Source organism: Lycium ferocissimum, chromosome 2 (genome assembly GCF_029784015.1).
Source record: "Lycium ferocissimum isolate CSIRO_LF1 chromosome 2, AGI_CSIRO_Lferr_CH_V1, whole genome shotgun sequence".
NCBI lineage: Eukaryota > Viridiplantae > Streptophyta > Magnoliopsida > Solanales > Solanaceae > Lycium > Lycium ferocissimum.
In genome coordinates, this window is record NC_081343.1 from 55,053,461 (window position 1) to 55,077,149 (window position 23,689).

The window sequence follows — 23,689 nt, forward strand, 5'->3', positions numbered from 1 at the left end:
GAAAGGAGAAATGTATGCGGAAGGGCAGATTCTACGTTTGCAAAACCAAAAAGTATGCCCGTTAAGGCGGGCATAAACTTTAATTTCCATAACCAAAATTAAAAGACTACAAAAATGTCACCTACTAAAATATCATCTACCGGATAAGGCCTCTAAAAAAATAAAAAGCCATACGTTTACTTGATTGACAATTGTAGATCGTTCATCATCAAGTTGATTCTTCACTAGCTAGACAAAACACCCCGTATATGGCATCAATATACCATGATAAAAAAATCATACACCAATTTAATTAAATCGGTACACAAATACATTAGCGCATAATAGAAAAACAACCAAAACACATAAGATTGCATAAAAGGCCAACATTATTAACAAAACAACACCAAAACACATAAAGATTATAAAAACCAAAATTATTAACAATACAACACCAAAAACCAAGACACACATAAATTAACTTAATTCATGAAGTTTCATGCGAACAAGCATAACTTTATGCTTTGATGTTTCACCAGATAACTTCTTTGATGTTTCAAAAAGCAACAACTCTGCTCGACCCGGCATACGTTGCCTCGGACAAACACATTCTTCACAAAACCTAGATTATTAAACAAAAACAAGGAAGAACAACATAAAACAAATCTTGCTTTTTCTTTTTACGGGTTTGAGACAAAAACTTCAAAAGATTCAACAAAGAGAAAACCAAAACGCATATCAAAATTAACTAAAACATATTACGACATTCATAATACGACATTCAAAAAACCGAATATATACATGATTGAAATGAAGACGAAACTAATAGTTCAAAAAATCATAGACAACCGTAACAAAAATACTATAATTTTAAATCGAAAAGGATAAATTAAATATAAAAAACGACGAAGACAAAGATATCAATTCAACATAAAAACAAATATTGAAACGAGCAAAATATCCAAATTCGTACCTAAATTTTAGAACAGATAACACAGACACAAAACGGATGAGGAACGAAGAAGCAAAAAAAGAAAAGAAAAGAATCACACACATTTACAGCATTGCACTAAATAGAAAGGGTTTTAATGGGATAAGGGTAATTTCGTCAAAAAATATTCATTAAACAAAGCGGCGGGGGCAAAAATTAAACGTGGCGTAAATGAAGAAGGGCGAAAATATAAAGACAGATAGTGAAAAGAAGGGCACTCCGCGCAAAAAAAAGCTTTAACAACAAGAACTGTGAGAGAATTCAGCCCACTAAGCAATCACATAAATTTGGGCCTAATCTTTCAGCCCACTAAGTGGAGTACTCTGATACCCGAAGTTCAAAATCGAAGTTGGCCCCAATTTTCGTTTCCATCAAAAATCAGAGAACTAAGCTAGGGTTTGGTGATCAAAGATTCAAAATATGCCTCGCTATGAAACCAAAAATGACGATCGTAGAAGATCCTCTCCGTATTCTTACAAAGATCGCAAGTTGAATCATCACGAGGTTAATTTTTTTTTCTTTATTTTATTTGGCCATTGTATTAATTAATTCAAATTGCTCTAAATTTGCTCCACTCGAATAGTCTGATTCAATTATTACAAAAGTTAGAAACTTTACTATCTTATTTGGTTAAAGAAATGACATCGTGTGTATAAGCTGGTAATCTTGGACGTGGAGCTAAAACAATATAATCTGTGAAACAAGAATGCTGTTGGTTATTGCAAGCAGCAGTTTAGTTGAATAAAGATTGCTCTAAATTTGCTCGACTCGAATAATCTGATTCTATCATTACAAAATTTGAACTTGTTACCAAATTTGTAGGATGAAAAATAGTTCTGTGCAAATGGGACTTTTATAATTACTTTGCCACTCTGACTGAAATTTCCATCACATGACTGTGGCAAAATGCTTTTGAAATTCATATTTCTAAGAACTTCAAGAAGGAAAGTTAAAACGTATGAGCCTATTAATTTCATTTTCCCCTGTTTCTAGAGAAAGTAGAAAGTAGCACCTAAGGGTGTTTGTTGCCTTGAAGTTGTAATGGACCTTGGTCTCGACCATGGGAGACATATGTTGACAAAAAAAGGTAGGTGATTTCTTCCAATCTGTCTAAGCTTTGGTGGAAAGAGCTGTCCGATATATGTGCCAGCAAGAAATAGAAGGTACTCGGTGGATTAGTTGAGGTGCCGCTAAGTTGACCCGGACATCACTATATTAAAAAGGTAAAAAGGATACTAAAAATTATGGTCCCCATGTATGTAGCAAGTCCATACTTGTTCTCTAGTATGCCAATATAAAGTTACTAAACGTATTTGGAAGTTGGAACCATGTAGAGTGGTGTTGGATATCACAGGAGTATTATGGAATTTGGAATGGCATAATTCAGAAGTATCCATGATGTTTAATTACCGAAAAATGCTTGTTATGTTCATATAATTTGGTGGAATTTCAAGTGCTCATACTTACAAAAGGCCGTCTCTTTTTGTTTCCTTACATTGTCAACCCCAACGACGAAACTCTTGATTGGGAATTTTTATCGGAAAACCAATTTTAGTTTGTATGTGATCCCCTGAACTCATAACCATATATTTCCCTGCTTGCTGCTTTGACCTAATCTCAGAATATTGTCTAATTGAACTTTCCAGAGCCAGTCTAATGGATCTCAGCACTATAGAGCGAGGGATAAATATTCCGGAGATCAAGATCGTCACCGTGGGGACTACAAGGATAAAAGCACTAGGAGCTACAGAAGAAATGATGATAATGAGGATTACAGCCGTTCCAGGAGCAATAAATTTGACAGGTCATTTTAGAAAGAGTGTTTGTATGCATAAGCTTTTAGATCTTTCCATTCGTTTAATGGTTCTCTTTTTTGGGGGTGGTGGATAAAGTCTGTTCATTTAAATTGTTTGGTCATACTTCCCTCTTGGTGCATTCTGCTCTGTTCAATTTTTAAATGCTACAAGTACATGCAATGGGAAGAATTTATAATTAGTGAATTGGGTAATTCATAGGATTTGTTGTTTTTGGAAACACACAAATTAATCTAAATAGTGCTTCTGGAATCAGATAAACAGTTGGCTTCAGGAAATCAAGGCAATCCAATTGGCTTTCAGCTGGAAGTCTTTGTACAGTTATTATTTTGCTCAATGCAAGATAATTCTTTGTTTGGTTTCACCAATAAAAAGAATATTTCTTTTATTGATTTCCTTAACTTTTATACAATTATTTTTATAAGTAAAGGTTTAAGAGTTCTATCAATGGGCAAATCTAGCACTAAGGCAGTTCCGGACACTAAAATAGGATGTCCCAAGTACAAAATCTGTTCAACTTTGTAACAAGCTAAATGAATCTATTGTAGTGTCCTCTTCATATGCATATTTAAATTCATTGAAAAGCTAACTAACTAAGCATCGATGTTTGAAGACAAACAGCTGTAGCTCTTCATCTTTGATTCCTTTCTTTCTACACCACCCAACACACAGATGCAGGTGTGCTTCTCCATAATCTGCCGTAACACCCAAGGAGTGCCTTGACATTATTTGGCATCACATATTTCCCCCCAAAACGTGTTCAAAATAAGGTTCCACAACTTTGAAGTGGGGAAAGTGCCAATAGAAAGAAAAAAGAAGACGCTTATCGTTTCCTATCTCTTTGTACTTCTCATGGCAACAACTACTTGGTTGTTTATTACTGTATTAAAGCATTAAAGAAAACACAAAGCCAAATTATTCCTGTAAACCTTTTGCCTGATGATCGATCATAGATATAGCTTACATGATTGTTTTTACAAATAAAAGTAATACATTGGATAAATGATTATCATGGTTATTTGGTCATTTGGTTATTATTGTGATTTTATAGGCGCCAGGGTCATGGAGGTAGAGACAAGGGTGAGACCCGCAAATCGCGTTCTAGGTCAAAGGACCGGTCTCATGGCAAAGCTAGATCAAGATCAAGTTCTCCTTTACCCCCAAAGAGGTTTTCTTATAATTTTTTTGTTAACAATATGAATTTCCATGTTGATAACTAATATGTTGTACTCATAGGTTTCCTTTTCACAAAATATGGCAAGATTTCTATTAGTCACATTATTATGTGGTTTCTCTTTAAAACGTTTGCAAAGTTTTGCTTATATTAAGAGAATTTATGTCTTTCTCAATGCTCTATTTCATTTTTCTGTGAGGGATTCTTTTGTTTTCGTGAATATATTTTACTCAAAATCATAGAGAAAATCCTTGATTCACTCATTTGTATCCTTCGAGGCATCCACTAAATTGATTTGGCATGATCTATGTTTACTTTTCGACAGCAAGCGGACAAGTGGCTTTGATATGGCTCCACCAGTTGCAACATCTTTTTCTAGTGGGGCAGGTTAGCATTTGGAACCTCAACTGCACATATAATTATAGCTCTCTCCTCCCTAAAATGATTTCAGTCCTGTATTTAGAGATTTATGGTTTTGTTCAATAGGATAAGCTTTAATTTGATTTCATGATGATAATTTCTACATGAACTGAGAGATCATTGTTGTGTTGTTTGCTGTTGTGTTGGTTCCTTGTTTGTGATTTTGTTACATATGGCTAAGAAGGCAATATTGGACTTTATGTCCCACCATGCTATTCATGGGCGTGAGGACTGTAGATTTAATTCAAGGAGGAATCAGTGCTTCAGTTAGCTGGAACTTTTCCATCATCAACAACAACTGTTGTAATTTGGTAGACTCGCAATTGTTATCCGGGAACCTGCAGTGGTGGAATATAATACTTGTTTTATTATCTGAATGGTATACAATATCTAGGTAAGAAATAGGTGCTTTTCCCTTTTATGCTCTTTCTTCTGGTAAATAATTTCTACCATGATCCCTTTGTCTCTGAGGCTAATTTTTATTAAAAATGTTTTAGGTAATCTGTTGAATTTCAGCATTTAAATCTGTCATTTGTCAGTTGCGACACAAAATTTCTCAGATTTTACATTTTGATTTTCATCAGTGTTGATTCCCTATTGACTTATTCCTCATTATGTAGAACAAGTTCTGGGTTCGTCCAATGCCTATCCATCAATTCCGGGAATGTTACAAAATGTTTTTCCAACTGATGCAACTCAGGTACGACTATTTTAATTTATATGATTGTTTCTTATATTTATTTGTGCTTCCTCAAATGTAAGTTTTCCCAATGTATCCATTTAATTATTTCTCTGAATAAGGCGTCTTTATCAGGTTAATGCGTTAGGTTCATTCCCTTTCCTGCCAGTCCAAGCCATGAGTCAGCAAGTAACTATATTCTTCTGAAGCTCAATTCTCTTCTGTTTTGGAGCAAGTGATTCACTTTTTTATTTTACCTCATAGGCTACAAGGCATGCACGACGAGTCTATGTTGGTGGACTTCCACCTCTGGCTAATGAACAGGTATGGAGATATTGGTATAATGGTCCATTTCCATCATCTTTCATCCATATTGTCCTGACTGCTCCCTGAAATGGTTGTCATGACTTAATGGCACATGTTATACGTTACCATCTTGCACGTTGTAGAGGCTGAATTATATTACATGGATATTAAAATTGGTAACGGTTCTTCATGTCATGAGTTTGAACCTTGCGACAGACCAAAAGTCTGGTATTTAGAAGGGTTAGGGTGCATGCCCATTATCCATGGAGATTCGAACTGTGCGTATTATTAGAAAAAAGAACGGTGATGGCTCTTAGGGATCGTTTTATGGTAAAAAGGGTGAGAAAATGGTGAAAGCAGAGGCTCATTTTAGGGTTTGGAGGCAGGTATAGATTTTAACTGGAGGAGGAAATGTTTTGCAAAGAGCTCCCTAGCAATAAGCATATCACTTACGATGTTGATCTTTTTATAAATTAGGGCATAGCCTTGTGCTCCTGCTAATTTGGGATTGAGAGGCATGTCCCTATGAAAATTCTCCAAGTGCTGGAATTGTCCCATTATAACAAGCTGACATTTAACTCAACTATAAGACTATAACGAGGCCAAATGTGTCCCTTACGCATACTTGTAAGTGTGAGTCGACACTGAAATGCTCCAAGTCTCAAGTGTGCTATCCTATGTAAGAAAAATGTTCTGTATGGTAGTGTGTTAGTGCAGGACTCTTGTCATATCAAATTTTGCTTCTCTTGGGATTTCTTATTTCTTCTGCTTTTGCTGCATCTGAAACAGACCATCTCCGCATTTTTTAGTCATGTCATGATTGCAGTTGGTGGAAATTCTGCTGGCCCAGGTGCATTCAAATTTTGAAAGTGATACCTTCATACGTTTCCACTGTTACACCCCTCATGAGTTTAAACTTTTTCTGAATCTCAGGTGATGCAGTTGTCAATGTGTACATTAATCATGAAAAGAAGTTTGCATTTGTGGAGATGAGAACAGTTGAAGAAGCCAGTAATGCAATGGCATTAGATGGAGTTGTTTTTGAGGCATGTTAAACTACGACCTTTTCTCTATTATGTATTAGTTTCGGGGTTCATCTAGTATTCTCTGTTTTGGCTCAATGAGAAGTGACTTAAAGTTCTAACACTTATTATTTTTATTTTCTAATTTGAGGGTAAGGGATTCGGTGGTGGTTTGGTAGCGTGAAGAAAGAGCAAAGGAGACCCAAGGGACTTAAGATAATTTTTATATCTATGGCTGGAAAGATATGTCATAACTTATTAATTGAAAAAAACTATTCACTTTTTATTGTTCTTCCTCTTTTTTCTTTTGTTCTGTTTGTGGGGTTTTTCGTTACAATACATGAGATGGAAACACAGTTTTTCGTTATAATACATGACATGGAAACAAAGTCCCAATTCTTCATGAATAGAACCGTATGTGTAATTCTGTATAATGAGATCCATCTATGCCCTATAGTGCTCAATAATTCGGGGATCTTCATAAATCATCTCATTGAGGTTAATTGGAGATGCTGACTGGTTTTGATTGATGATGCAACTCTCATCATGTTGTGAGTAATAGAAAGCGCTTCAAATACTCTTTATTTTCTTATTCAAATGAAAGCACTTCTAATGCTGAAAATTTCCCCCCTCTTTTTTCTGAACATGTTTAAGGAGAAAGAGTTTGGAAAATAACTTTTGACTTTAAAAGAAATTTCTTTGTTCTGCGTGATATTTCAAGAGGAATAGATTGGAAGACACTTTTTGGCTTAAACTTCACAATTTGCTTATGAGCATTAGTTCTCCATAATAGCAGTACCTGTTCCGTTGAACATATTCTCTGCAGACAAATGAAAAATCTTCAAAATATTCTTCCCCATTGACAATCACATATATAAATGAATGTACTTTGTTGTTTGCTAAACTGTGAGCCTGTGTCTCTAGTTCTTTGTTTCGCCAGGTGCATTTCTTAGTCTAACTATTTGTATTGTCTATGCTTTACTGTAAACAGGGAGTTTCCGTCAGGATTCGAAGGCCTACTGATTACAATCCTTCTTTGGCTGCTGCACTTGGTCCTGGCCATCCAAGCCCTCACCTTAACTTAACTGCTGCTGGACTCACGCCTGGGTAAGTGGAAGTTGTCTATTTTCCTTCATTGCTGTTGCTGCAGAAATTCGTGCCCTGTTTTAAGGTGGCCTAATTTTGCTTGATTGGTATTAGAAAGGTAAGTTCTATAGAACAATTATACAACAACAACATATCCAGTGTAATCCCACCTATAGAACAATTATAAGGCCAACAGTGTTGCTAAGATGCATGTGCCGTCATACAAGATTGGAAATGATCATATCCGGTAGAAAATTCAAGTAGGATACATCGTGAATAAAATCAGAGAAGGTCGCTTGAAATGATTTGGTCATATCGCCCGTCAACCTTCTGATGCACTGGTCTATAGGTGCAAAACCATGGTGAATAAATGTGTAAAAAGAGGACGACGTAGTCCTAAAATCACATGAACAGAAGTTGTCTTGAAAGACCTACAACCTTTTGGATTTGAACTCATTTTTTGACCTTCTCACCTCTGAAACTCGACAAAGCTGGCAGCATTTCTTTCAATGCTACGCAGACCTAGAGGAAGAGTATAATGGAAGAAAAAGATTTATATACACGATACCTATTTGCTGGGACTTTTTTTTTATGTTAATACGTTTACTTTAGTAAGTCTTATGTTTTTTAGGAGTCTTTTAGTCCTATCGTAGATTTATATGCCAGTGGAAAGTATAAAGAACTTTTACTATGACTACTGAATATTATTATTGTTGTTGTTGAGACTGGCTTAATGTGGACATATTGTGAGATGCTCCAACTGTACGGGTTTGTTATATCTCTAAACAATGAGCACAATGTGTAACATTAATTCTTCAAACTTTTCCCTGTTAATTTTTAGTTTTTCTTCTCTCCCCCTTTTTGAGATTTTTTTGGGAGGGGAAGTGGATTGGACATGGGAACATAAAGATGCACACCAAACACCTTTACACTGAGAAAATATGTGGATGCTTACATTCTCCTTGGCCTTTGAGTCTATAACAATTACAGTACTTTGTTGTCCTTTCTTTTGGGTGACTATTTTTGTGTATGATGTCTGATCTATGTTCTGACAAATAACGATATCCTTTTTCTCTTTATTTCTTACTTCCATGCCCAGACCTTTTTTGTTTTTGTCTTCACGTGCATATTTTTCTCATCATTTGCCAGAGCAACAGGGGGCGCGGAGGAACCTGATCGTATTTTTGTTGGTGGATTGCCATACCTTTTTACTGAAGTGCAGATAAAAGAACTACTGGAGTCTTTTGGGTACGCAAATCTTTATTAGTTGGCAATTGTCACTAAGTTTCAGAATTTTACTGGAACTCTGATCTACTGAATGTTGTCTAGTGCAGCCTTTTGCGTAGATTTGAGGTGGTTAAGGATAGAGAGACAGGAAACTCTAAAGGTTATGGTTTCTGCACATATCAGGTAATTTAGCTGATATCTAAGTTCATTCTTGCCTTAGACTTTCTAGATGTAGAAAATGTTCCAACTCTTTCCATTTCCAGATTGATTTTTCAAGCTGATTAATTAGATGTATTTCTTCTTTTTTGAGAAGGTAACGGTTAGATGTATTTCTTCTTTTTTGAGTAGGTAACAGTTAGATGTATTTCTTCTTTTGATCTTCATTTTTGTAAATATCATTCCATAATTTGACTATTAACTTGTCCTCCTCCAGCTAATCTGATCCCATGCCCTTCAGACTGAAATTTTGCTATTTTTCAAGTCTTGGCTCTATAGTTTATGTGCATCATTTTTTATTCTTGTAAAAGCAAGATCATATGCTCTGTCTCTCAATTACTTGATTGAGTTGATCCTAAGGTTTGTGATTGAGCTTGCTGGTTGATATCTAGGGTCAATAGTTTTGCTTTCAGGTGCAATTTTTTTTTATTGCTTCTATTTGTTTTTGTTGATATACTTCAAGTTAATTTTTCATTACTGCATCAAGTATTGTCGATATACAACAAGGGAGTACACGGGACCACTATCTACCTAATGCGGGATGTCCTACTTTGTCTTAACCTATAAATAACAAAGGACCTTGAATCCTTTGTTTCTCTATATGGTTTTTTACTTATTCCTAATTACTTCACTGATCAGTTAATGCTATATTATGGGCTCTCATAGATACCTAGCCTGATCCTCCGTAGCTGCCTCCACTTCATTTCCACATTATGGGCTCTCATAGATACCTGGCTGATCCTACAGCTATCCTCAGTTTCTTTACTGCAGCATATCATCCATTTGCTGATAGTTTACTTAATCTCTCTCCATTCTTCCTATTCTGGATTTTCTCATTATTCCTCCCATCATAGTTTACTGAAGATGTCACTGATAAGGAAAAGTTCACTGAAGATGTCGATCTGTTTAGTTACAGATTACAAACAAGTCCTCCCAATTAGTTTAGATTTCAGAGCATATATAGTTTCTTGTTCTCCTCGCCAGCACTTCTCTCCGTCCAGTCTCTTTCTATTTTGAAAAGTAGGGATACTGTCTCATCTTCATGCCAGTTGAGTAAAATGCTCAAAAGTTTAGCAAATTTGCAGTTGTTTCACCGAGTCCACACTGAATTGTCCTCCTCTGTTTATTCTAGATCTGCTTTTCACCTCCTTTAGATGAAATGCTATTGCTTCTTGGTAGTGCTGAAGAAAGTTCTACCTTGTATTGCGTAGCTGACCAACTATTACTTGCTTCAGGATCCATTAGTTACAGACATTGCTTGTGCTGCTTTGAATGGCTTAAAAATGGGTGACAAAACACTGACGGTGCGACGTGCTACCTCTAGGTATGTTTTCATCCAGCTTTAGGAAATCTAATGATTGAAGACTGGCAATATGTAAGGCCATGTAATATTGCTTTTGGAATTTTCTCTAAATCTTGCATTACCTCTTTGTTTGTGTCTTAGTTGGATGAAGTCATCAAGGCTTCTTTGTCGTACCTCTCTTTCTGTTTAGTATCTGAAGCAATCAATTACAGTGACAGATCAAATTTTCTAAACTGAACTCGTCTTATTGTTTACATTTGGCGTTCATCATCCGGATCTACGCTGTATATTGACAGATTATTATGTTTTCGAGGTTCATGTATAAGAGATGACCTTCCTCTGAAATGATATGTGGTAGTACATTATGAGACCCAAGAAATGTGTGTCTTGCATACTCGCTTCGTCTGGCTCTGAAAGTAGAATTTGTAAACTGCCTTGAGCTTAACTATGTTAAAGCAGAAACAAAAAGCTTTTGAATGATGATTAATTTCTTTCCATACACTATGTCTTCCATATGTTATTTTGGTGAAGGGGACCCGGGAACTCATGGCATGTCTTTCATGTTTTGTTGCTGGAACCACACTTGTGGTTCGGAAAGGGCTATTCTGTATTTAACCATTCCATGGTAATTTTGCTATGCTTTTTTATATGACTTTTTCCAATCATGTTTGACAGCAGTGGGCAGGTGAAATCTGAACAGGAGTGTATATTAGCCCAGGCAAGGCAGCATATAGCTATGCAGGTTGAATGTTATCTACAGTATTAACTTTTTGATGAAGTTATCTACTACAGTATTAACTTATCATTCTAAATACTCCCTTTTGTCCCAAATGTTTAAACATTTTCACTTTCCTGGGTTTGAGCTAAGTGAACTTTGACCAACATTTTAGAATATGTTCGTGTGCAGTTTGGTATGAGCAAATTGCAATTTATAGTTATGAAACTTAATTTCTAAATCTTAACTCAATATAATAAATAAAGCTGATCCGATCTAACTCCTAAAATTGGTCAAATTGACCTCAATAAGCCAAAAGTGATTGGGACAGAGTAAGCATTTTTCGGTACTTTTAAATGCTGAAGGATTACATTGCTTTCCTGCAGAAAATGGCTTTTGAAGCTAGCGGTATGACTATTCCTGGTACAGAGATAGGACCTGTTGTGACTGCTGAAATTCCAACCAAGGTGTTATGCTTAACTGAGGTATTTACATGTCTGGGAAACAAGAATATTGGTTATATTCTTATATTTAAAGGTAATGGTAAAGATATCAAAGTAGTGCTAATGGGTTATCTTCCTCTGAATGTAATGAAGGTGATTTCCCCTCAAGAATTATTTGACGACGTAGAGTATGGAGAAATTTTGGAAGACATGAAAGAAGAAGGCCAAAAATTTGGTAACTGCAGCTTCTTGTTCATTAATTTATCTTTTGTCTCTTTTTTGTTTTATAATATGTTGTTTATGTTTCAAGCTGTTTCCCATATACGCAAAGAAAATGCTTCTATTCAGAAAAATGATTGAACAGGAGGAACTTTCAGATTGATTAATTATGAGGCCGTTCTAAATAACCCTGTACACAGGGAGCTTCTCTCTGATAACTTGGGAACGACTAAAGATTAAGGGAAAAATATAACTGGAGTTTTAAGAGTTCTTCGGTCCTATGGGCAAAACATTTTTGAATATATGATAAATGATTCAATTTATTAGAATTTCCTTATTTATTGTGTGGTATTGCTAAGTCATTAACGGATTTCCTTTGGCTGAATTATAGGTGACTTGATTGATGTTGTTATTCCTCGGCCGGAACCTGATCAACAAATGATCGAGGGTCATGGGAAGGTAATACTGTTGTCATTTCTATTTCTGTCCCAGCTTTAGGAATCGACTCAATGTGGTTATCCTGGGTATTCTTGTGTCTTTGCTGTGTGCTTCGCAATACTTTTTATTGTTCAACTGAGCCAAAAAACAAGTACAAATTTATTGCCATGGGAAGCCCATGGTCACTTCGTGGTTGACAATTGAGAAACTAAGGTGCTCAGTTACTTGCAGTCATCCCTTAGTCTCTTCTGTATTGTTTGGTTCTAGATTTTGAAAGTCATAGTAAATTTCTACTTGGCAATTTTGAACGAAAACTTGATGCATAAGCAAGTTTTAGGCTTTCTTTCCTCATCTGTCCTACAGATACTGGTATGAGTTTGTGTTTTTGCTGCATGAAGAATTGGAAGGACTCACAAAATATAGCATTACCATCAGATTGATAATTTTGCCAGTAATGTGTATCTTGAAAGTTCACTAGACATTGGTGTTGCAGCCATAAAATCAAAATCAATCGTTGAGGATAATACACAACAATTATAAAAGACTTTTTTGATCTTGAATCCCCTCTCCTTAGATGGTTATGTTTCAAATTGCAGGTATTTCTCGAGTACTCAGACACTGTCGGTTGCACTACCGCCAAGGCTGCACTTGGCGGCAGGAAATTTGGAGGGAATACCGTTGTTGCCATTTATTACCCCGAAGACAAATACTACGACAAGGATTATTCCGCTTAGGTTTCTGAAAATTTTCCCATGTTTATAGTCTTGTATAGGTGTAGTGCTTGTAATTGTCATTTAGCTACAATCGAGGCTTTTCAATAATTTTTTTTTTTCCTATCACAATTGCTACTCTAACGCACCCATGGTGGGTGCTGGGTGGTTTGGGCTGTTCGATAATAGTCTGTCTACTAGGAAAGGCTTTTCATGTTTCAAATTCCTCGTTCAAACTACTGTAATGACCAGATTTAATATTATTGAAGCTATTTACTGTATTTCCAGAACCTTGTAATGCTGTCTATTAAGTGCCAGTTAGGCAACACTCTAGGACTGAATGAAAGAAATCATTTAGAATGGATTGACCTAAAAGATAACAACAAAGACGAAATTTGCCCTTGTGGCGATGGAAAATCCTCGTTGTGATAACCTTATAATTTCAATATACTTCTCATGGAGTTGCTAAATTTGAAGTTAATAAAATACTATACTTAAGAAATATGTTTACTTCTGAATGTTATAAAAATCAGGTATTGTTAAAAGTTGTCAATTGGACTTGTCCAAGGTGAACAAGCCTTTGCTCTTCTCTTTAAGGATTTGTTTGCTTTTATCTGTTGGTGCTATAGTTGTTCGAAAGCCAGGAGCAGCTGCTGGTTTGGACTGATGGTGAAGAAAGAACTTAAGAGGCTGCCAGTCAACGTACGAGCTCGGAAGTGTGCGGTACTGCTACCGCTTCCTAGCAAAGGTAAGACTCTTAGCTCGCTCAGCGAAGCCTGAGCAAGCCAGAGAAGGAAAGCCAACCTAACGATAGAGAGGCCGAGGAGTTATGACGGAGATGAATGGCTTTTCCCAGAGATCTTTATAGGGGAGGCCTTGTGGTTTCACGGAAATGGGAAGCATTTCCAAACTAAGTATGAAGCTACTTTACGTACTCCTGCCTTAAGCAGGTAAGGCTAACTACACAAGCAAGAAGACAGCACCTACGTCTTCCAATACAATAAGGAGAGGCCTCGACCTGTGAAGGATTTCGAAGCAAAATCTACTTTGTTATTTGATGGCAAGGTGAGAGATTGATGCCAACTCATGAAAAAAATCATGTTGAATGGTTCAAATATGAACATGAATTTAATTGGTAGAACACCAGATCTAATATCAGTATTATAGTCAATACTAACATATAAGCCTGAATTCAACTAGTTGATACCACCTTATTGACTCCTTTCTTCCCTTATGTTTGGTTCTTAGCTAGTTTCATATTGGTTACAAGATATTGTATTTTTTTGGAATTTCTTCAAGTGATTTTAGATCTACCTTATTTTAGCACATTCAATTGTTATACACTCTCACCTATGGATTACTTTCTGTTGTCACCTTCTCTGATTTTATTCTCTTTTAGATATATATATGTATATATATATATATATATATCACACATATCTAACATTCACATTTGTTGTCACCTTCTTTGATTTTTTTTTTTCTTTTGTAAGAAAGAATGAAACTTTTGAACTTATGGTTGAAATTACAAGCAATTATTTCTAGTTGTAGTCTTTTTCAAGTGAATTTGTTTTATATGATCACACATCAATCTAAAAACAATCAGATTTAAATTGAAATAGTATTTAGTAATTAGTTAAGTTTTAAATGCCCAACATTCACTTCGATACAAGTACTAATACTAATGTTCAGATACGAAGAAGAGCAAGAGTGAAATGAATATCAAATCTCTTTCTCAAATCTCTTTCTCAAATCTCTCTCTCTTTCCATTTAACACAACATAAAACTCCAAAGACAAAAATATAAAATTAAAGGTAGATTCAGAAGGGAGACAATAGTACAGTTTTATCCAAATGAGAACCCAAAAAGGAGGATTCGCTGACTAGGATTTGTGTCACTGTCAAGTCATGGCTATGTGGCTATAGATAAGCTTTGACCAATTCTCTTATTTCTCCAAAATTAAAATTTAACTCTTTTTCTCAAATAAATCAATTTTAATCCAAGAATTGTTAGGAACTAGAACTAGAATCTCAAACAGTCCATTTCATAAGATCAACATATTTCCTATGTTATTATCCACCTTAAGTTAAAAGAGAAAAGAGAAAAAAGAAAAAGATTTATTTAATCCAATAATTCTTATGCACTAAAATCCTTAATAATAATCAATGTTGATTAATCAAGCGGGTTGAGAATTATGAAGTCTCAAATTTAAATTTCAGCAAAGATAAAAATACTAGGTAAATTCTTTTTAAAAAATTACTCAGTAGATGATCCGGATCACGATATAAGAAAAATCAATTATTCACTTGTCCATTTGATTAGATTAACATGACTTTCCATGTCATCCACCTCTAGTTATAAGAGAGAAAAAATGGTTTTCTTTTTTAAATTCTAGAAATTGCTATGCACTAAAATTCTATGAGACAATCTATGGTCCCACTTGCCCATTTTATTAAAATTAACTTAACTTTCTCCCCATCTCAAGATTATTAATGGATAATGTTGACACCTTTGTCTCCTCTAACCCCTTAGCTATAAATACTCACAAATCGCTTATCATTTCGTATATTTTCTACCAAAGTATATTATCCCACTTTGTGTGCTTTTTCAATACCATTTGTTATTCCATTGATTTAGTTTGAGAAGAAAAAAAGAAAGAAAAATGTTGGCAATTTTCAAGAAAAGTGTTGTTGATCCACCAAAGGAGCTTCAAAGCCCAGCCTCTTTGCAAACATCAAACAAGGCTGCATCCCCTGAAGAGACTATGAAGAATTTCTTAGCTTCAAATTCCAATAATGGGTTTTCTATTGGATTCATGGATAAGGCATTATTGGCCTATTGCAAACCTCCACCTTCATCAAATGCTCAACAAAGGTGAATCTTTTATTCCAACAAATTTTTTTAAAAAAAAATTCAACTGATCTTCTTATTGAGATTTGGTTACATTTTTTTTTTTTTAGAATCATGGTATCCGGGCCAGCTTACGCATGCCTAAATTAATTTCACGAGATACTTTTTAACTCCCGTCAGCACTAATGGGTAACTGTGTCTACGGTGGACAAATAGGAAGAAATCGCCTGTGCCTTCGTTGCCTTGAGATTTGGCTATATTATTTATAAAATGATCATAAAGATTCAATTTTCGCTAAATGTTGATGATTTATTCTTGAATTCTCCAAATTTTGTTATTTTACAGCTTCTTTTTTTGTGGTAATGAGAAAAATGTATGAACTTTTTTGGTTTTCCAGGTTGTTCTGTGGGTTGAATGACATATACTGCATTTTCATGGGAAGCTTGAACAACTTATGGGCACTAAACAAACAATATGGGCTGTCAAAGGGTACCAATGAGGCCATGCTTGTGAGTGAAGCATATCGCACCCTTCGTGACAGGGGCCCATTCCCTGCTCATGAGGTCCTCAAGGGTCTTGAGGGTAGCTTTGGCTTTGTGATTTATGATCAGAAGGCTGGCAATGTCTTTGTTGCCCTTGTAAGTTTTTTTTTCCTAATTCTAAAGTTTTTTTTCCATCAATATACATTTTTTTGTGTAATGATAGTGTCGAGCCAGCTACCGTGCACCTCGATTATTTTATTACGTAGTTTTTGCATCCAACTGCTTACCAAGGCTTAGGCAGAGGTGAAATTAACTTCAGCGGATTTGAACCCTATTCTTTCGTGATTTTCATCCCACTCCGTTGACTGTTCGGCCTCACCATCCCATCAACATACATTATGCATTATTTCATGCAGTTACATTCACCAAAATAGAGTGCATACCTCCCCTATAAATGTATGTAAACAACAGCTTCTTACTCTGATTGGATATGGGATGATGGTGATACCAGTCTTGGAAAGGAAGAAAAACACAAAAGATCATTTTTTTTTTATTCTATTAAGACATAAAGTACTTTTTTCCTTTTCATTAACTCAATATCATGAATGGTGTCTATGTATAGGGTGCTGATGAAACAGCAAAGCTGTTCTGGGGAATAGCATCTGATGGATCTGTCATGATCTCTGATAATGTGGATCATATCAAAGCAAGTTGTCTCAAATCATTTGCTCCCTTCCCAACTGGTATGTAGCTCTTTTTAAATGAGAAAAACAGATGAATTGTCCAAACAAAAATTGATTTTTGATGAGATGGATTGTTTTGGCAGGGTGCATGTACCACAGTGAAAGTGGATTGAAGAGCTTTGAGCATCCAAGTTACAAGATGAAAGCAATGCCAAGAGTGGATAGTGAAGGAGCAATGTGTGGAGCTTGCTTCAAAGTTGATGTCTACTCAAAGGTGAATAGCATGCCAAGAGTTGGAAGTTCTGCCAACTGGGCTACTTGGGGCCAGCAGGCTTAGATTCATTTTAACTAACTACCAATATATAAAGAAGAAAGAACAAAAAGTGCTTTATCTTTGTCTTCATTCCTGTTGTTATTTTCTGATTCCCAATTGTATTTCAATAAGCTTCCTGCATCTTCCATAAGGGCCTCAGCTTTGTAAATTTCACTTTGAGGTTCCAACATGTGAAGATTGCTGAGTTTCCCTTTTTGTTTGTTTGTTCAGTTTTTAAGTCTTGAAAAGTAATGAGCTTCTTTTAAGTTATTTGTAATGACAATCAAGATGCAATGGCCTTATAGTTATTTCCTTCACAAGATTTATGCTAAACCCCTTTAAGTTTCTCTATATTGAGCCCCTCCCCTCAACCCGAAAAATTTCCCATTTCAACCACTATAAAATTATCAGAGATAGATGGCTAACTCACTAACATGAATGAACAATTTGAATTTGAAGCTTACAAGGGAGGATGCACAGAGAGCTGAACAGGTGATCTCATCTATGTCATCAGATGAGTTGGAAAGAATGGTGAGATGGGCAGCAAGGATTCAAACTGGAATACAAGTTCTCAAGATTACCAAAGATTTTGTCATGGCAAATCCTGGCCTGAGCTTGGCTATTTTTGTGCCCATTTTAGCAGTCTTCCTACACCTGCTAGGCTACATCTGAGTTCTTTCCTATTCTTTTTGAGGATGTTAGCAAAATTCATTCTTTTTATCAGTAAATAAAATTCTATACAAAACAGCACTAGATACTGCTGGATATGTATAATATATAGCATTACAAGAGAAACTCATACTCCTCAACTACTCTTGCTAGGACTTGAAGAGATCTATCACTTTCAGCATCATAAACAATATATATGCTTTCTGCAACAAGAAGCTACAGAGAAATAGCTCTGAATTTAAGCCTTGAGTTAGACTGTTGTTTGCCTTCAAAACATCTTTGGTTTCTCTCCTTCCAAATCATCTATCATAAACAAGCTGTGATACCTTCTTTTCGCTTTAGTCATCTGGTATCCGAAATTACTACCTTGACTAATCTTGATTCGTGCTGGTAGGCTCACTAAGGGAGTATAGCGCTCCCTACCAAGAAGTTCTGTATTCCCAAAATCCGAACTATTACCAAGGTCCTCTCCAGACTGGCTTTCCATTTTAACCCTATTTGCCATATAAATCTGCATGGAAGCATTTAAGGCAACCTCCTAATAATCCTCATCCCTATCATTGTTACATCCTTCTTGCTGCTTCTTCTTCATCTTATATACTGAATCTTCCAGAATTACTCTTCCAAACCTTTCCTTTCATTATCTTTATCAATCACACAGGCAGAGCATATACAAATAAATGAAGAAAAAGAAAATTGAACCAATCCACCCATCTAAGTTGCCTACATGAAATTGCAAACGTCAAGCCATTCTTGTATCTTATAGCCTCTGCAAGATTTTTAATGATTCGTCAATTTTTTCACGTCATTGTGCGTGCAATTCACACGACCAGACTTATTTACACATATTTTGTGAGATGTTCAATAGAAATACTTTTATTAGGATTAGAGTCTTCAATGCGTACCGACCTAAATTGAAGTGTCCAAATAAAAAGATTGGAGCCAACTTTGAGGGGCACTATATATTTGACCTTTCTTTTTGGTACTCTCTCACAACATAGACGTTTTAAAACTTTTCGCATGAAAAAACAAAGTTTGTAAGGTAAAATATTGATAGAAGAGAAAGAAGAAAAAAGTACCCTTTATTCCATGCCATTCTCTCCGTGATAAAGACTAGAGATTAAGGGGTCCTTTGTTATGCCAGACAAGTACAAATAATCTTGGGTTACTAATTCTGAAATACATTATATCAGGATTAGAAATAATATCGAGATAAATTATCCCGGTGGAAAAATAGTACCAGGAATCCATGATTAGTTATCTCTGGATAAAATAATGAAAATGACAAAAATACCTCTGAGAAATTATTGTAAACAAACAACTTCTTGGAAATTATGCAATGCATGTTATTTTTAATACAACAAATCAAACAGTCAAATAATACCAAAATAACTAATCCCGATATAACCAATCTCAACATAATTAACCCCAACATAACTTGTTTTCAAACCAAACGAACCATAAAGTTAATATGTTGAAAAAGAAATGACCAATGTTAGTATGGAATATTCCTTTTTGTTTTGTTTCAACAATATGAATATTCCCAGGCAAAAAACATTATGGAACATCCTGTCTAGAATAAGCAGACAAATTTAGCCCTTCACCCAAAAACAAAATAAGCGTCTTTGTCTCTCTCACTCTCTTACCCATTCTTCCATTTCATACATTCCTAAAACCCTAAACCCTACCCACAATGTCGGACATTCCACCTGAAGTTATCAGTGATATATTTTCTCGACTTCCAGTTAAGTCTTTGCTCAGATTCAGGTGCGTTTCAAAATCAATCAAAACCCTCATAGACAGCCCAACATTCATCCAAGCACACTTAAACCAACACATGCTTAAGCCCAACTCGCTTATTATCACGGCCCACCACAAGGCTAACAACCTTTTCTGTGTTGACAACTTCAGTAGTTCAACCCAACAACAACAACAACCAAAAGAGCTTGACCACCCACTGAAGCAACACGATGGCCCAACTCAGATAATGGGTTCTTGTCGTGGTTTGTTTGTGATATCTAACTGCATGGGTCATAATGGTGTCTGGAATCCTTCAACTACCATGTTTAGGAAATTGCCTGTTTGTCATTTCGATCCTCCAAGCAAAACTCCACATGAAAGTGGTCCAGGGATGGCCCAAATGTGTGGTGGTTTTGGGTATGATAGTTCTGCTGATGATTATAAGGTGGTTGCAATAGCCCAATGGTATCATCCTGATGATCAACCTCCCTTATTTTCCGAGACAAGGATTTATAGTTTGAAGTTTGGTGGGTGGAAGAAGGTTAAGGAGAATTGTCCTCACTGGTTGCTTTTGGAAGATTATGGTACCTTTGCTGGAGGTGCATTGCATTGGATTGTAACTAAGAAAAAATCTGTAAGGTCGAGCCCATTGATTCGTCTTAATCTTGGAAGTGAGAGGTTTGAGCAGGTGCCATTTCCTGACAATTTGGGTGAGCCAATACAATTGAATATGGCAGCATTGGGAGAATGTCTTTGCTTGCTTGCAGGTCATTTCACCAGTAGGAATGCAAATGTGTTGGATCATCTTGACATATGGATGATGAAGGACGACCAGTCTTGGATTAAGTTTTTTAAAGTTGACCAGTTAGACGGTCGTCAACATTTTACTTGTCTAAGGCCAATAGCATATTCAGTGACTGGAAAGGAAGTTCTTATGGAAATGGATAGCAAGAAGTTTCTTTGGTATAGTCTTGAAAAGAAGTCCCTCAAACATGCTAAGATTACTGGTGGATTGGATTGTTTTGAATCCTTTGTCACTTTTGAAAACCTTGCCCCCTTATATGGAAAGGATAGGATCGAAGAAACGGATTGAGGAACGAGATGACTTGGTCTGAAGTAACTATAGAGGTAATTGAGATGCATGTTTTACCACTTTATTTTTGCTTTTCCTTGGCGATAGACACTAACATGCTATTTATTTGATCAAGTTTTCTACCAGATGAATATGGGGGGACAATAGTGTTATTCTAAATCCTGTTTCTCTTTTCCCCAGTGAGGTGGGGGAACACGTTATAAAGTAAAATGTTTGAGGGGCTTACAAAAAGGATCTTGCTGATATGTTACACCCTACATGAGTAGTTGAATTTAATTCTGCATTTCTTATAACTTCTAAAAAATTGGAAGTTGAGATTGTCTCATCTTAGCTGACTACTTTTTATGGTTGTCTAATCATGCCCTCCGAATTATAAAACCTTGTCATAATGTGGTCCAAGATAATTCTAAAATCAACCAACTGGTTCAGTTTCGTTGATCTTAGAAGAAAAGTAACTCAGTCTGTGACTGACTTCTTTACAAAATTACAACTTGGGATGTGTAAACCATGGCTCATTGATTGTGTTGCTGTTAGTTCTCTATTACTTCTTAGTGTCACTGACAATTCATCTATCCTATAATCTTGTGTCCGAGTTGATTTTTCATTCAAATATACATCAAATCAAAGATGTTTTTCAATAGTTAAACATTCTGGATCCTCGAAATGATTGCGTCCTTTTATATTGTATTATTTTTCGCTTTTGTCATCTTAGATTTTTAAAATTTGATCCTACAGTTAACTTTGATCGAAGCCTCTTACTTTAGAATGTCTCATATGGAAACAGAGTTTGGATGGAGGAATTAGCACTTGGGTATTTATTTAGTACATGTTGTATTGCTGCAAGTCTTACTTCCATTTTGTTGCTTGGTGATAGAAGAATTCAAATTGGAACTTTAAAGCAACACTCCTTATCAAAAAAAAAAAAAAAAAAAAACCAACTTTGGAGAAGTTTAAAACTAGAGTATAGAGGTAAATGAAATGGATGTTTTATCTTATATGGGGAACATGAGTATAGGTCTAATATCTAATTCTCTTTTCCTAGTGAAATAAGGGAACACATTATAAATTAAAATGTTTTTGGGGACTTGTGATCGAAGAATCTTGCTGATATGTTATATGAGTAGTCGAATTTAATGCATTTCACTGTCTGGCTTCTAAAGGTTTGGCAGTTAAGATTGCCTGGTCTTAGTTGACTACTCTTTCTGGTTGTCTAATCCTGACTTCTCAATTATAAAACCTTGACGTTCTTTTTGTCTAAGATAGAAATGAAAATCATCTAATTGGTTCGGTTTCTTTGACATACCAGAAAATTACTCAGTCTATGAAAGGCTGCTTTTCAGAATTACAACTAGGAATGTGTAAACTTTGTCTCATTGACTGTCTTGATGTTCCTGTAGTTCTCTATTATTTTGTAGTATCACTGATAATCCATCTATCCATTATCTTGTTTTCGAGTTGACTTTTCATTTAAATAGACATCTAGTCAAAGATGTTTTTAAAATCATTGAATAGCTTAATAAAATGCTGAATCCTCTACATGATTGCGTAATCCTTGTATCATTTTTTCCTCATCCAACTGGCTTTATACTTTAGCAAGTGTCTTCCAGTTTTGAATTTCACGTTACATTTTAAAGTTAGGCCATTAATTGTTACCAGTGATCATCCCATCGTACATCTGACCAGAAGGCTGTGGAGTCCTCCAAAGCTTCCAAAATAAAATGGTTGATTGAGTCATCGGAATATTCATTGTGTTCTAAATATGCCTTGGAAAGTCCTTTGAAGTGAATGGGATAACTAATTAAACAAGTAAAAGGAGCCCTTCTTGTGGATGAAGAAGTGTGTGCTTTGACACACTAGATATTACAGCCTAATACTTTTCATGAAGGTAGGTTTCAGGTACAATTGACACCCCTTTCCTGCCTGCCACATCCCAACCCTCCTGTATGGAACATTGAGTTTACTTGTTTGTACTGATTTCTTAACATTGTTTATAACAGAGATATTGTTGTTCATGCAGGGGGAGTGCTTTGCAGTTTAAGAAGGGATGAAGAATAGAGAAGCCCTTTCCAATTATCTCTGGCTCTCCTTTATACATATATATAGAGTTAGTGCAATATCTGAAATTTAGCAAAACAAATTGTTGTTGTGGCTGGAAACTAATCTTTTGATGTAAGTGCTATTCCGCTATCTGGTATAGACATGTGTAAAAACTACTTGATATTATGTGGTACTATTAGTATTAACTAGAAAGTAATTTGAATCTTCACCTATGTATTTAGTGTAGCAGTCTTTTTGGCTGCTGGACACTTCTGGTTAACATATGACCAATATTTTGCCTGCTGGTTCTAGTGTTAATATTTGGTGTTTTTTAGTTGGGGCTGCCACATTTGGAGATTTCCATATCAGCCCCAAAAGGGAGTTAGATTGAAAGATGATGCTTATAATTTTGGTGGCAAAATCTATATTTTAAACAGGTACCACTTACCAATGGTAGTTTAAAAAGACCAAACACTTTATTGTCTTTTTGTTTGTTGACCAACATACTGTCCCTCTTAGATTTGCAGGAGAAAATCACTTAGAAAACGAGGAAAAGGGAAAATTCCATGTCAGGTAGTTCTTTGCAACATAGAGATTCCTAGTTGACACGAAGATTTCAACTTTGTGGCTGTGATTATGTTCTCTAAGGCTATTGCCGAGTCATCTTGAGTTGGCTGTGATTATGTTCTCTAAGGATAATGTTTTTCTCTTGCACTCTGTTTTGAACTGTTATTAAATCTTTTAGTATTGCAGTATTGCGAGATCTGTCAATGTATGGAGAATATCATCGTTGTATTTTACTTGTGTTTAATTAATTCTTCACTTAGGTCACCTGGTGAGTCCTTGCCTCGGGTTTGGATGGTGAGGGGATCAGTGTTATGGCTAAATTAGTTAAAATAATAAATAGGATTAGCTGTAAGATTTAGAGCTCAAAAATCAATTACCAAATGGGAAATTCTATTTACCCAACCATGAAACATGGTGCATGACTTCTTTCCCATTTGTTCTAAGTTAGGAGGTCCAATGTTATTGCTTCATTCAAGCAAAAGCAAAACAGTAAGCCATGTAAACGTTGACGTA

At 35.7% G+C, this 23,689-nt stretch overlaps 3 protein-coding genes across 4 annotated transcripts; all 3 read left to right on the plus strand.

The window, feature by feature from the left end:
* Window positions 1–1,308: 1,308 nt before the first annotated feature.
* Window positions 1,309–13,023, plus strand: LOC132045441 (splicing factor U2af large subunit A-like). 2 transcript variants are annotated; one of them, XM_059436024.1, is made up of 18 exons: window positions 1,309–1,474; window positions 2,617–2,774; window positions 3,836–3,952; window positions 4,284–4,345; window positions 4,999–5,078; window positions 5,193–5,246; window positions 5,322–5,381; window positions 6,153–6,213; window positions 6,297–6,413; window positions 7,381–7,492; window positions 8,621–8,719; window positions 8,806–8,881; window positions 10,150–10,238; window positions 10,893–10,959; window positions 11,319–11,417; window positions 11,529–11,610; window positions 11,986–12,053; window positions 12,629–13,023. In XM_059436024.1, exons 1-18 carry the CDS (start codon window positions 1,391–1,393, stop codon window positions 12,764–12,766), a joined length of 1,623 nt encoding a protein of 540 aa, XP_059292007.1. In that variant the 5' UTR covers window positions 1,309–1,390; the 3' UTR covers window positions 12,767–13,023. The 2 variants fall into 2 exon arrangements, with proteins under 2 accessions (XP_059292007.1, XP_059292015.1); XM_059436032.1 differs by having other exon boundaries at window positions 1,310–1,474; window positions 10,896–10,959.
* A 2,236-nt stretch (window positions 13,024–15,259) lies between these two features.
* LOC132045451 (uncharacterized) lies at window positions 15,260–17,988 on the plus strand. The gene is made up of 5 exons (XM_059436045.1): window positions 15,260–15,616; window positions 15,990–16,230; window positions 16,697–16,817; window positions 16,901–17,031; window positions 17,530–17,988. The coding sequence occupies exons 1-5, from the start codon at window positions 15,405–15,407 to the stop codon at window positions 17,740–17,742; spliced, it is 918 nt and encodes a 305-aa protein (XP_059292028.1). The 5' UTR covers window positions 15,260–15,404; the 3' UTR covers window positions 17,743–17,988.
* A 1,252-nt stretch (window positions 17,989–19,240) lies between these two features.
* On the plus strand, window positions 19,241–22,920 carry LOC132048209 (F-box protein CPR1-like). The gene is made up of 2 exons (XM_059439119.1): window positions 19,241–20,607; window positions 22,590–22,920. The coding sequence occupies exon 1, from the start codon at window positions 19,433–19,435 to the stop codon at window positions 20,570–20,572; it is 1,140 nt and encodes a 379-aa protein (XP_059295102.1). The 5' UTR covers window positions 19,241–19,432; the 3' UTR covers window positions 20,573–20,607; window positions 22,590–22,920.
* The last annotated feature ends 769 nt before the right edge of the window (window positions 22,921–23,689 follow it).

Bases quoted from the DNA above. Each gene is read 5' to 3' on its own strand.
- LOC132045441 (XM_059436024.1), top strand. From the start codon at position 1,391: ATGCCTCGCTATGAAACCAAAAATGACGATCGTAGAAGATCCTCTCCG. The intron at 3,953-4,283 runs GTTTTCTTATAA...ACTTTTCGACAG, and splicing joins TCTCCTTTACCCCCAAAGAG to CAAGCGGACAAGTGGCTTTG. The intron at 5,382-6,152 runs GTATGGAGATAT...CATCTGAAACAG, and splicing joins CACCTCTGGCTAATGAACAG to ACCATCTCCGCATTTTTTAG.
- LOC132045451 (XM_059436045.1), top strand. From the start codon at position 15,405: ATGTTGGCAATTTTCAAGAAAAGTGTTGTTGATCCACCAAAGGAGCTT. The intron at 15,617-15,989 runs GTGAATCTTTTA...TTGGTTTTCCAG, and splicing joins TCATCAAATGCTCAACAAAG to GTTGTTCTGTGGGTTGAATG. The intron at 16,231-16,696 runs GTAAGTTTTTTT...GTCTATGTATAG, and splicing joins GCAATGTCTTTGTTGCCCTT to GGTGCTGATGAAACAGCAAA.
- LOC132048209 (XM_059439119.1), top strand. From the start codon at position 19,433: ATGTCGGACATTCCACCTGAAGTTATCAGTGATATATTTTCTCGACTT.